This window comes from Equus przewalskii, chromosome 29, assembly GCF_037783145.1.
Source record: "Equus przewalskii isolate Varuska chromosome 29, EquPr2, whole genome shotgun sequence".
Classification (NCBI taxonomy): Eukaryota; Metazoa; Chordata; class Mammalia; order Perissodactyla; family Equidae; genus Equus; species Equus przewalskii.
Genome location: NC_091859.1, coordinates 7459155 through 7473064, shown reverse-complemented (window position 1 = coordinate 7473064; position 13910 = coordinate 7459155). Strand labels below are relative to the sequence as shown.

At 36.3% G+C, this 13910-nt stretch overlaps 1 protein-coding gene across 10 annotated transcripts in view; it reads right to left on the bottom strand.

Annotated features, from left to right (window-relative positions):
• Nucleotides 1–13910, bottom strand: part of SYT1 (synaptotagmin 1) — a 518535-nt gene that overhangs the window by 132086 nt on the left and 372539 nt on the right. For 5 of the 10 annotated variants that reach the window (XM_070600576.1, XM_070600574.1, XM_070600573.1 and 2 more), the window contains 3 exons: nucleotides 12751–12935; nucleotides 6696–6818; nucleotides 2810–2977 (listed from right to left, as the gene is read on the bottom strand). In XM_070600576.1, the coding sequence (XP_070456677.1) occupies nucleotides 2810–2977; nucleotides 6696–6818; nucleotides 12751–12935 (476 nt within the window). The remainder of the gene's footprint in view (nucleotides 1–2809; nucleotides 2978–6695; nucleotides 6819–12750; nucleotides 12936–13910) is intronic. The other 5 variants (XM_070600580.1, XM_070600581.1, XM_070600579.1 and 2 more) reach the window with 1 other exon arrangement.

The window sequence follows — 13910 nt, the reverse complement described above, 5'->3', positions numbered from 1 at the left end:
AAAGTTCTAGAAGCTGTTAGTATTATTAATAATGGATCCTACTAGTAGTCATACTATACACACTTTAAGATTAATACAAGAATAAACCAAGCAAATTTGACCATATAAATGTTTTTTTTGTAGAACATTTTGCTGTTATTGTTGTTATAAGTTACATTGTGAGAGCATAACTTGCTCAGGGGTAGATAACTTGTTTCAAAAGTTGTATTAACTCTTTCAAGCCATTTGGAAGCCATGGTTTACTGAAGCAATGATTTATTAAAAGGCATGGTAAGGAGTCAGAGACGATTTACATGAAATTCACGAAGCGCCTCATGTACTCCCTAAAATAATTTACTGATTGACAAGAACTGACTAGAAAATTGATGTTTTGAATATCAAGAGTGCATTATAATACAGAGCTTCAAGTTCATTCTTAGGTACGACACTCTTTAGGATGAGTGGTGGCAAAAGGCCAAGAGCTGATGAATTCTCCAGCTGTTCGAATATGTCTGGGACAGATGCTATGGGCTGGGATGTTTCTTAGCGACATTTTTAATATTCAGGAAAGGCAGTGCAATCCAAGTAAGCTACACTTCAGTAACCGGGTAGAAATGCCTAATTAAGAAATTGTTTAGACTTGTATTGAAGGTTTGATCAATTTTCATACACTTCCTATTATTTTATCAGTGTAAATGGTTGTCTTATGCTCCAGCAAACATTTCTCAATTAACTCTGTATATTAAGAAGGGAATGAGAAGAAAGAATATTTGACCACATCATACAATAAATTTTAGTTTTTCCAAAGAGTTTCTCTTTTGTTATTTATTTGTCATCTATTTGGAATCTAAAATATTACAATTAAAAACTAGGCACAGTACTTTTTCCATTTTAGAAGAAAAAAAAATAAACCCTTCCAAAGAGCTGAATTTCAAAGGAAGACACAAGAAATTTTAGAGTAGGGATAAACTCTTGAATATTTAATCTTATTTCTGAAATCTCTCTAGATTTTTTGGAGATTGTATTGAGATAGCATCAGCCAAAAACCTGGGCTTGGGGTCAGATAGGCCCAGGCCTGGGGCAAGTGAATATACCTCAACTTTTTAATCTATCAAATAGTGATGATGATAATAGTGTCTCTTTCACAGGGCGGTTTGAGGCTGAGTGAATATATGTAAGAAACTTAGCACAGGCTTGGCACACAGTAGACACTTAGCTTTCATTCCTGTGTCATATTTCCTATTGACATTTCAAGATGCATAATCTATGTTGTCTGTCTACTGGATAAAGCAACCAATTCTCTAGAAACAGTGGCATTTTTCTTAAATGTATCAAAATATATTGTACTTTGGATTGATTTATGGTTTGATCAACTTCCTTGAAATAAAATAAAACCTGATAACATTTTGTAGGCAATTTCAATAATTATACTTCTTCAAGTCACAGAAATTAATAAAATTATTAGTAATAATTTGTTTTTAGAAATAGCATACAGGTAACTCAAAACAAAATTAATGCCCCCACAATATTATTTCAAATAATTTAAGAATCTGCTTACTAAATTATTGTTAGAGACGGCTGACCTAAATTAAGATTAATACATAGTCAAATAAAATGATTGTGATTACCATTTGCAATATTTTTTTAGTTTTATTTTTGTTTTATGTTCTGTGGTATATTAATCATACTGACTAGCTCTTCATAAGCTAAGTATTTCCAGAATGTTCTTACTGCTGGGTATAGAACTGAGTATTAACCATTTCGGTATAGAAAACATAGATTTTAAACAAGATTATTGACAATACATTAGAGACTTTTGTCTTAAAACTCGAAAGTTTCAGAGTGAATAGAGACACTGCTCCTTTACAAAATTGAAAACAAGCGTTGAGAAAATGACCCCTGCCCTCAGTATCATTCATTTCTTTCATAAATATTTGTTCACAGGAGCATATGCTGTTGCTAAGGCTGGCTGACGGACGGGTGATTTTGAACTAGCCTACTGGCATATTCACAGACATTTCATTTTTCAGAAATGTACTGCTTTAAGTAACGCATTAAAAAAATTTCACATATTAAAGATATGCACCCAAAGAACTGGTTTTATGCATGGCTTCAAGAGAAGAGCTAGAGCACTTCACGTGCAGAGAAGCCTTTGACCTGCAGAGCATGTTTTCTTGTCGAGTTATTACATGGCCAGAATCCCTCTTTGCTATTCCTTGTCAACCAAGGTGTCTCACCAAGATGAAGAGCATCAAGGACGAGGCTAGAGTAAAGGAAAAATGCTAGAAATGCAGAAGAGCTATGTTCACATTCTTTTTACGGATAGATTAAGAGGAATGGCTTTAGAGTGCTCAGTTTGCCCCGTGAACACAGAACTTTGCAACGAGAGTAGTATCTATTTGTACTGTTTAAACGATAGAACATAGCTTACATTATTTTGTGATTGCAACAGAGTTTAGCTATTTTCAGGAACTCTGAAACTTAGGAAGATAATTTCACTATTCCTTTGGCTTTATTTGGGGGCGGGGGGAGAGGTGCCAGCCCACTGGGACGCTTGAAGCCGACCTCACTTTTTAGACGTGAATATGACATCGTAGTCCTACTCCAGTCTGCAGTCCACTCTGAGATGGCCGAGCTGAATCCTACTTTGACCAAATCTCAGGGCAATAAAGAATCCTCACTGGGCTGAAGACAAGAATTTTAAATATTCAGAATAGAATTATTTGTGAGGCTCTGCACAAGCAGTCACGTGCGTGTCCATGGGTGTGTCAGGGTGAGATTGGTCTTGAAAACAAAAGAGGACAAGTTACTCCTAAGTACAAAAAAATACCTTGAAAGTAAATTGCTCATTGAAGACAGGATTAAGGGTCTTTCGGTGGACTTTTGTCTCAAACTTCTTCTTTTTATCGGGCAGCAGAAACACTTTCACGTAGGGATCGGACGTGCCCCCCATGTCTAAGGCGGGCAGCTCGGCAGCCTGGATGATCCCCACCAGCAGCTGAAATGAATGACAGAATACAGCAAACGCAAATGTTAGTGGACACTGAAAAAGATTGATCTGTTCACGATGCTGCATGTTGTGATTCTCTCTCTTCCTCCTTGCATTTAATAAACGCTTATTGTGTTACGAATCTGAATGCAGAAGGCAAATGAAGCAAGTTATATAGACTTCAGAAACCCAATTACGACAGATGCAGGCTCTGGGAAGCCTGGTTTGAAGCACAAGGAGGCTTTTAAAAGGTTGCTGATTACAGTTAAATATGGAATTCATATTTGCAAAAGGGTTGCAATCAAGTAACTTTCCAGTTGCTAAAAGCCCTTGTGCATTATTTTTCTTTCCAGGGCATGATTTGTAAGTGGAAATAAATTGTTAAACAATCACAAGTCTGTAATTATAAAGTAGGAAATTTTTATTTTGAACCAGAGCTTCAGAGCAGCTAAATAGAAATTTCTTACAAGTTGGGTAGCATATAGAGATTAAAAATAGGATCTTCAAGTTTTTATTATATTGACCTTTACTTGTGTGTTGGCTACTGTTTGTTTTAACTTACAGTAAAATGACTATTATATCTTAAATTCTGTGTTTAAATATAGGACACAGAGTCAAAGAAATATAATTTCAGCTTCATATAAAGGAAAGGGAGATTACAGATATGGTTTTTAATGTTAAATGACTAAGTTTCTGATTTTCTTTTTTTCAAATACAGCAGAAATCTCTGCATTTCTTCAAGATGGTTTTCTCGGTGATACATTGCTATATCTTATTATGCATGTGAGTGTAGGCTGGCATTTTTAATGCTTTTGAAAGAAAACAAAAGGTGAGAGTGGACTATTCTGGATGCCCTGTCATCAGACATTTTGTGTCAACAGACTGGTTTAGATCCATATGGGAGACAAAAGTAGACTCATTGTTATTCAAGGTGTATACTATCCGGTAAATGCAGTCACATCATAGCTTTTCACATCAGGGCCTTAAATTTGAGTCTATGACTTTTTAACCAATAGAGTGGAAAAGCAATTCACCTCCTTAAAGAAAAGTCACATCCATTTTCTGTAAAACTGATGCACCATGTTTGTAAGTGCATTTTGGCTAGTTGGTTCAAACTTTTTTTTTCTGGTGAGGAAGATTGGCCCTGAGCTAACATCTGTGCCAATCCTCCTCTACTTTGTATATGGAATGCCACCACAACGTGGCTTGTGAGCAGTGTGTAGGTCTGCGCCCAGGATCTGAGCCCGCAAATCCTGGGCTGCCAAAGCAGAGTGGGTGAACTTAACCACTATGCCACTGGGCTGGCCCCTAGGTGGTTCAATTTTTAACATGGACCAATACCCTGAATGATTGTTGTTTCCATTTTAATGCTCCAATATCCTGTGGCATCATCATACAACAGTAGCAATAAGAGTGGCGGATTGTAGGTAAACAAAACACAGACAGATGGTCAAAGAATAGCTAAAAGGACATCAGATTATAAAGACGTGATTAGTAGAGCAAACAGTTGGTCTGTTGGTTTGCCAAGTTGGTATCTGGAATTTGCCTTTAGATAGCAATGTGCATAAGCAAGATTCTATCTTCTCCTTCCCTGTTTTTGCAATAAATTTTCTTTTGGGCAGAGAAAGCACTGGCGATACATCCTGAACTCTTTACAACTAGATCAGGGGTGGAGTTCCTTCTTACAACCCCTTTCTCTGACCTGCCTGACAGTGAGTATCGCGCTTCTCTCCCCCGTGAAAGCCTCTCAGCCAGAGGACTTTAGGGTCGTCTCTTCGTTTTGATAAGCAAACATGTATATTTGATCACAGCCTTATCTACGAAGGTCCTCACACTTTATCTCCCATGACTCATAGAAATCATTTTATAAATCAGATGAGCTGACAGCATTTGCAAAAATCAATGCATAATATTACACAAAATTTCACCAGGTAGAATATTCTAGATCCTCAGAATGAAACACCTTTTTAAATTTGATGTTTGCTAGAAAGGAAACAGTAAACAGACTCTCAATATATTTGAGTAAGAAAAAAATTCAGTGCTGCTATTTTCTTAAAAATACTGCTTTATAAAATGATATAGTTCTCAACGCCAACGTAGAAGTTATGAGTAAGCAGGATGAGACACCACTAGATTTCTACCAGAAAATAGGAAAGTAGAATAAATTAGTAGAAAAATACTGCATACATATATAAAGGAAGGTGAAATTTCAGGAAAAAATTTTATGTTAGGATAACGTAGGTTGACCTTAGACTTCCCTAGAATATATAAATAATAGGAAGTTTTGCTCTCAACCAAGTCCTGATGATCAAAATTTGGTAGAAGTGATAGAAATGACCTCGAATGCCCTATTTAATTAATTATAAATGGTATACTTATGAATCTGTGTAAATCCATACCTATAAAGCTGTATCCACAGCCAATATACTGCTTTCTAGAATGTTTTATGAAATAACTAGCTAGGGCTCTAATGAAGCTGATCAAACAAAATTATTTTTAATATGACAGAGCATATCAATGCATTCTTCGTGAGGAACCCTCTGGAAACTTCAAAAAGTGAAGACATTATTGGAACTGTCAATTCCTAAATAAAACTCCGAATTTCTGCAGTTGCTTAGAGCTCTCACAGCCTTACTGCCTTTGGAGGTTAGTCGTCGGAGCTGAGCATCGGTGTTTGATTTATTTATTGCTCATTCCTCATCAAACTGGAAATAATTCACACAGGCTTTAGAGTAACTGGATTTACATTTATCAGTTCATCCTCACCCAAGAAGATGAGTGAAGCTAAACAAACTGGAGAGATTTAAAACTCCCCTCTTGGGAGGAGGGCTATGCCGTGAGGATTCTTGAGAGTCTGATCTCTAACTCAGCCGATTCCACTATTCTTACGTAACTTTTTAATTTCTTAAACGATTCAGAAGGTAAAGGGGCATCTTCATCAATGTCATGGAATCTAGAAGGTCTTTTTATGTAAAGAGATTTTTAACAGTTATCTTTGAGCTACCTCTCTAACAGGCAGTCAATAAAAAGCGTTCATATTGTCATTAATCTAGGTGGCGCCTCATGGCTTTTTGAGAAATTGAAGCAGGAACGTGTTTTCTTTCCTCCTTTAGTGCCTTTTCACTTTGTGGACAGCAGCCATGGCACTAGAAAGCAAGTTGCTAGTCTTTCTACTTTTCTAGAACTGCTGTCTTGTTAGTACTAGGAACGTCATCAAGCATCATGAGAGTACTTAAGGCATTCCTGCCTTTGAAATTGATGGGCTACATCGAGTTTCCATCTTTGATTCCTTCTCAAACTGTTACAGTATGTTTCAAAGCTTTGGCTTGAATGCTGAGCTAACTCAAATGCGCCTTCCCCTGTTTGGATTCAAATTCATGAAGCCCAAGGAAAACAGTTCTAGCTCAGCCCGAGGGACCTGTGGGACCGGCCTGGGGCTAGGAGCTTTCAGAATCAGACTGACTGCTTCGGGTTAATTTGTATTCTGCCTGCCTGCTCTAAGTGCCATAAGTTGCTGTAATCGGTTGAATACTGTGAATTCTAATTACCGGAAGTTAAATTAGCAAGTAGGGGACTGCCTGCACTTAGAAATTATTTCATCAATAGCTTTGATAATTGCATTTTCCCCTCGCAGCAAGTGAAATGTTTTAAGAAGTATGTTGCTTCAGTTTCTACTTGGTAATTTCAGAAAATGTAATGGAATTAGAAGACATTTTTCCCCTCGGACCTGGTTATTCTGGAAATCATAATCCAGTGAATATTGCAGTTTTCCCAATTTTTCCTCTTCTTTGGGTTCTTCTTTTTCTTCCCCATCGGTCAGTCCAGTTTCAGCATCATCATCCTTCAGGGCCTATGAGTAGGGAAATGGATGATATGTGAATTCAAGTGAATTTTCATCAAAACCCTGATTAAGCTGGGACTGTGGTTATACTTCCAAGCTGTTAGAAGCAAGCACTAAGATGCTGGAAATTTCAGTTTGTCTGACACACATTCACATTTGCTGCTTACATATTTTTTAAATTCCATTTGTGCACGGAATTTTTTTCCCCAATCAGCAAGCAACATGGAAGCAATGGAAGAAGCCCCTCAGTATACTGCAAGCAAAAAATGTAAAGTTGTTGCAAAGAACATGTCAACTCGGTATTATATTTGGCTCTGATAAAACTGCTTCTTTCAGAATATGATAAACATGCTGTTGATCAGACCAGATTTCACATTCATGTAGTTGAAAGAGATCTAAGCATCATGTAAAACATTATTGTTACATGCATGGAGTAATTTATATGAAATGCATGGCCTTTCTTGCTTGTTTCCTATGAAAAAGATAGTTGAGTAAGCGGTTCTCAGAAAATTTTAATTTCCTATGTTTTATATATACGTTTACAATGGTTATGGAAAAAGAGAAAAAAACATGCCACCAGCAAATGCATGTTTAAAGAAAAATCGACTCCCCTTCCACTGTTAAGTTTACCACTTTATTTTCATAACAGCTCCACAGAAAGCTAGGCTGAATTAAATTGATTTATATGTCTATTTGATATCAAAAGATAAGAAGAGTTATGTTTGCAATTTGGTGAAAATCAAATGGGTATAAAAATTCATTTTGCAATCACGAACAAAAATCATGATACTGAAATCTCAAAACTCAATTTGGAACAACTGAATATTCTTTATAACCTAAAACTTAAGTGTAATATAAATTAAAATTCTAGAAAGCTCATTATTTCATAAAATACAACCAAATGCTCCTCTGTTTTAAAAATAAAAATATATAATGTATTTTCCTAGCAAGTGCAAAAATTTTGCTAAAAAATCCAAGATATTAAAGATTATAAATATTAGAAGCTTTATGTCTAAGGATGTGCATTCTTGTTGCTTTAAATAATTAGGAAAAAATAATTAGAAATCTATACATAGTTATTATTAAAAATTAGAAATGATAAAATGTTACATTTCCCTGAGCACTAGGAAGGTCAAAAAATTTAAAAATCTTTATATTAACCATTTGTATTTTTTCTTCTGGGGACTGCCAGTATAAATCTTTCGCAAATTTTTCTCTTGTGCTATCTCTTGTTGATTTGTAGAGACTCTTTGTATTTTAGTGGTCTCAGCCTTTCCGTTATTGTAGATACCAAATATTCTCTCCTAGTTTTTGATTATGGCATTTTCATTGCCTTTCTTGTGTATATGTGTGTGTGTTACTGTAAAATTTCACAGAAATCAGGATAAGACATACGAGTGGTCAACTGCTTTATATCTCTGACAAAATAAAGGAATCTTAACTCTTGTCACTAATCAAATTAAATCTCAGAATTCTTGTAGAACTCAAAGGCAAGAAGTGTACTCAGGCTCAGAAAGGCTCCGAGTCATCAGACTATGGCTCCACCACCCCAGCACCCCCTCCTCCCAGACCCGTGGTCCTTCCTTCTCTGCTGAGGGAAAGCTTTTCTCCTCACTCATAGGTGTACACAGAGACCCTCAGTGGTGATTCAAAATGGCACCCTCAGTGCTGGAACTGACAAGATTTTCTAATTTGGCTCTACCCGGCTAACTCAAATTTGAACCTAAAAAACTGAGACTTGGTGGCATCATATTAATAGAACTCATTCGAGTGGGAAGATCATCTAAACAGAACTGAGCTGCAGTCAGAGATGCCTCCCCTTTTTTGCTTCTTGAAAATTTTCAGGAGCCTATAATGCGTTTGGAAAATTGAAAATTACCGTTATTACATCTGTGTAGAAACCTTTCAAATCTGGTTAGCCATACGTCATTTAATTTGGAAAGTTTTATTTATACTTGGATGTTTCCTTGAAGAGTAAAATGTTGATTTACTGAGAGCCAAAGGTATGAAACAACATGATTATTAAAAAATTTATATTAATCTTCTAACTTGGGCGGGGTGGTCACTAAAGGGACCATGGTAGTAAAGTGACAAGAAAAGACTACTGAGTTTAATTATAGGACTGGAGGCAGTGAAAGCAGGTTGTCCCTTCAAAAAGTTAGCTGTGTGTAAGTCTTGAACTCGGTCATAGATCTGCTTGGAAAATTGCAGCTTAGGTAACTTGCCTCCTTGTAAGATTTCAATTTATATAAAATAATATCGAACTATTTAATGCATATTTCTGTCTGAAAAATCTTCATGTGACTCTATCATAATAATACAAAATTTCGCGGATTTAAAATACTTTTTCAAAGGTCTCTTTCAGAACTGACAATTTACATATCGTGTTTCAGCCCAGTGCAATTTGAAATAGCTGCGATATTAAAACTCCTTCTCCCCAAGTGGTTTTGCCCTAATAAAAGGTGCAGGACCAGCTCTGCAATTATTCTCCATGAAATAGGCCTAAATTTTTGATAATTTCTCAGTGCCACTGTTCATCAGTGAAGTGATTAAGTCTATTCCTGTCCCAAAGGCTGAGCTTAAGCAAGACATTTTCTGTACCAACATGTTAAATTCAAACCTGTTAAATCAGTAGCTATTATAATATCTTGAGAGCAACAGCCCCTCCCGCATCAGAACAAAAGACAGAGGAAAAAAAGCTTGTAAACCCAGCAGTTCTGAGAGTTTGGTAAATTGCAGCAGAAAAAGCTGTGCTGGGAACATCAGACCTTGTTTTAAATTTCAAAGATTTAGTGCACGTGCTTCTGGCTTGCTGCGACGTTCAGAAGGTGCTTGGTTTACAACCATCAGAAGGAGCGTTTGTTCATTCTAAGTTAAATTTTTCAGATTTGGATTTGATAAGACACACTAAAATACCATGAGAGACCAACTTTTCTTTCTGTGCCCATCACTTAAAAACTCGAGCTTTCTAATACTTTTCTATTTAACCAGTTAGTAACGTTTGAAGTGAGAAGCCTTTATCCTTAAAAAAAGAAAAAAAACCAATTTAGTTCAGCCTCTTGATGTGTGTCAGAATGGAATACTCTCCGCTGTGGAGCCCCAGCTGCCAGGCCACTAAATGTACCAGAGTGCTGACCAGGGGTGTCTAAGAGCAGAGGAAACCTACCGCCAGGGACAGTCCAGAACAGTCATGAGACACAACACAGATAGGGAGGACATAGAAGGAAGAAATAAAAATTAAAATATCCACACACATTAGTGAAAACCATGGAGAAATGACCTTTCCAGACCTATGACTTTGCAAGTTGATCTTGTCCCTCCGAATTCTTAGTGTTCTCAAGTTTTAAGGCATTAAAAAAACCTTAAGTATATTTCTGATGCTGTGTAAATACACTACCTATAGTTACCTTCTGTTGTCATTGCAGAATATTTTAAAATTCTTCCTTAGTTATGAAACCTTACCGTAGAGACATGTAGCCACAAACATTGAAATTTGAATTTCTGTGAGTTCTTATACGGATTGAAATAATAAAAACTTATTGATTGCCCTAGAGCCTATGTATCTTAAGAAATCATATCTAAAATGCCTCTCACATCTGTCCTGTTTTAAATGAGAGAGGCATATACATCTTTACTGTCTTCCCCATATGCACATTAATATTCTGTTTAAAATATTCTGAAAATAAAATTATTGAAGAATAATTTTACTTTGTGTTTATGCTGTTTTGAATTTGGGTGATTGGATGATCATCATGTGACACAGCATCTTAAAGTCTGTACATTCGATTTTACTGCTTCATCCTTCCTCTTCATAAAACGATAGAACCCATTATTAGCTATTTCTGTCTGCCTTAAAAAGTATCAGAAGCTACTATTGTATAACTATTTACCAATGGGGCCTATCTTCACTTGTCCAAATTATATTTCATTCTGTACATTTAATTGTTCATAAAACAAGACCTGTAAAAATCCAAAATAGAAAATGTGATCTACTTAAAATGATTAAAAACATCTTTTTGAGTAGTTGAAATCCTAAATGCTATGTTGTAACAGTAGATTGCTATAAACTAGTACTGACTTCCTAGTATTTTCCTGTTTAGGCCACTTTCTCTTCCCTTCCCATCCAAAGGAATAGGTGATCAATGAAAAGTTAACCACCATCAGTTCTCTGTTTTTACCGTGTTTGAGATCTTGGTCATTTATCCAGGTCATAACGGGAGTAATAAACATCACTACCATGCTATAAGTTACAATCTTACATCATATAGAACAAATTCCACAAAGAAAAGTACAGATTTCTTATGCTAGGAAGAAACGCTATGGTTATCATTTAACATTATTTGGTGCTTTTAACTGTTAATTCTAGGATACAGGAAAACCACATTTGAATTTTATTGTAGCTAGGAAAGTGATAGTTTCGTATTTTCAAATTATTGCTTCACAGATACAGCTGAAATTCATGTAAAAATCGCTCAGTCTATGTCTATCTAGGAGATTCTTTCTACACTTATTCAAATCTGTTAAGGAAATCTGTATCCAATCCTGCTTGCTATGGAAATGTTGAAATAAAGCAAGACATGACTTAAAATTTCAGTTTCTATGTAACAAATTAACCAAAGAAGAGAAAAAAACCTTATTAGGCATCTGTGGTTGAACATTTGTGCGTGGGCTTCTGAAACTTTCAGAAAAATGTAACCGTTATTACTCTGAGCTCAGGACAAAGCTCTCTGAGCATGACCACAGGCATAATATCCATTCTACGGCTCTGAAACCAAACCAAAGTGTAGCAAGTGAAGAATGAGGCTTTGTGAAATTGTTGTCAGTAGATATCGTGTCCCTGAGAAAAGTGTTTGAAACTCCAGCTGGGAGAGGGGTTAGGGTTCTGAGTGTGTGGTTAACTGGGTCTATGCAAATGTACTAAAATGCCTTCCTTGACTAAATTGTTCTTAAGGAGATTTACATATTTAAGAGTTCAATTAATAGTAATTAACACTATAAAAAGAATTTATAAAACTGCCTATGCATGTTGCTACTTGGGAATAAGTAGAACTTTTGAATTGTTTGAAGAGAAATATTGACAACTGACAATGTTATTTCTATGAACAATCTTTATGTTTTTTAATATGAATTAAATGTTCTTTATAAATATTCAATATGAATATGATTTCAAGAAATAAGTGGAGGCATTTAATCATTATAATTCTTGATAGTGAACTTCATTCTGAACCAAATCATCCAAATAATTTAGTAAAAATAGACAACAATGTAAAGGACATCCAAATAACTTCCTTAGGCTTGGGAAGATAACCCAGCCAGATGGATTTCATAACCTACCTTATGCTTTTAATTGTCCCTAGGTGAGGAAATAAGAATTTTGCCTTAAAGATTCTGCCATGTTCTTTAGGAGCAGCTCATACTTCTCTTCCTTTCCCTGTATAACTCATTATTCCTGAGCACTAACTACTGAGCTGGACGGATATGTAGGAATGCTGGCTTTCATCACGTGTGATGAACACCTATAAAACTCCGTTATTTAACAGTGATTATGAACGGGATAATGTTAGAAAGTTGCCCTGCACAAGAGGGGGAACATTCAGATACTTTTTATTCAATTTCTCTAACTCTAAACACAATTAAGAGTGGCTAAAGAGATGTAATGAAAATATTCATGTATCCTTCCAACATGCTGGCCCTATCAAGATGGCCCTGATGGTCATGGATGCCTTTTTCTGGTTTCTATGCTTGGGAGACTGGAAAGTCCTACCAAATGTTTCCACTGCACTTTGGGACATCGAGTAATGACTGAAAGGATTTCAAATCATCTCTACAATAACGACATGTGTCCAGAAGTTGTTTGTTTCTATACTTATCTGGCATAAAATCATTATATTTTAATTTTCAATAAAATATTCTAAGAAGGAATATGGAATGAATACATTACCTGATCTTTCATGGTCTTCCCTAAGTCTTTCACATCTTTCATGTTAATGGCATTCTTCCCTCCCTTTTCCTTTCCCTTCTTCTTGTTTTTCTTTTTGAACAAGCATTTCTTACAGATACAAAAGCAGCAGGTCAGGACTAAAAGGACTGCGACTATGGCTATGGCAATTAAGGCCCACGGTGGCACTGAAAGAAAAAAAAGGTGCACAGAACATTAGTAATAAAACACTTCTAGATGCAAAAGCTTTCAATCCACCCAACTCAATAAAGACACTCACTCGCTTATCTGTATTTATTGAGGGCCTGTGGTGCTCTGGGAACACCGTTTGGCCTTCCGTTATCCATGTTTCCTCTGCCTACAGTGTTGTTTCTATCTTCTCCACTTTGTCCTTCCAGATACGTCAAATGTCATCTCCTCGCTACAGCTTTCCCTGCCCCTCCAAGCTAGATTTCCATTAGTCCATTGCTTGTTCATTCAGAGCCCAGCTCTGGAGTTGGACCTTTGAGTTTAAACCCTGGCTCCGCCATTCACTAGTGGTGCAACCTTGGGCAAGTTATCTAAGCTCTGTCTGCCTTAGGGTCCTCAGGGTCCTCATCTCCAAAGAGCAGGTAAATTGGTAGGTACCTCCTAGTCTTTTGAAGATTGAAATAAGATGCAGTGCCCGGCAAATGTTAAAAAGTTAATAAATATTAGCTGCTATTACTCATCTAATCAAATCAAATGCTAGGGGTTCTATTAATATGTTCTGGGCATAATCAAATGAACAGAAATTAATCAAATTAATCAAATGAACAGAAAAATATAATATCATAGTGGTAGTGAAATATAATATCTAGTGACAAATATAATATCATAGTGACAAATATAATGTCAAAGTCAGTCATAGGGTCATTCGCCCACTCAGGGTCTCAGGAGGCAGGGCAGTGGTGAGATATTCAGTGGCTCTAAAACCTGGCTTGGATTCCGGCTTGGCCACTTTCAGGCTGTGGGACTCTGGCTAGATTGCATAACTGTTCTGAGTGTGTTTCCTTCTCTACAAAGTGAACATGATAGTGGTACCTAGTTCATCGCCTTTGAAGATTAAAGGGTATCTGAAAAGTTTAGGATGGCATCCAGAGCAGAGCAAGAACTCAATTTTAGCTATTGCTTTATATTCAAGG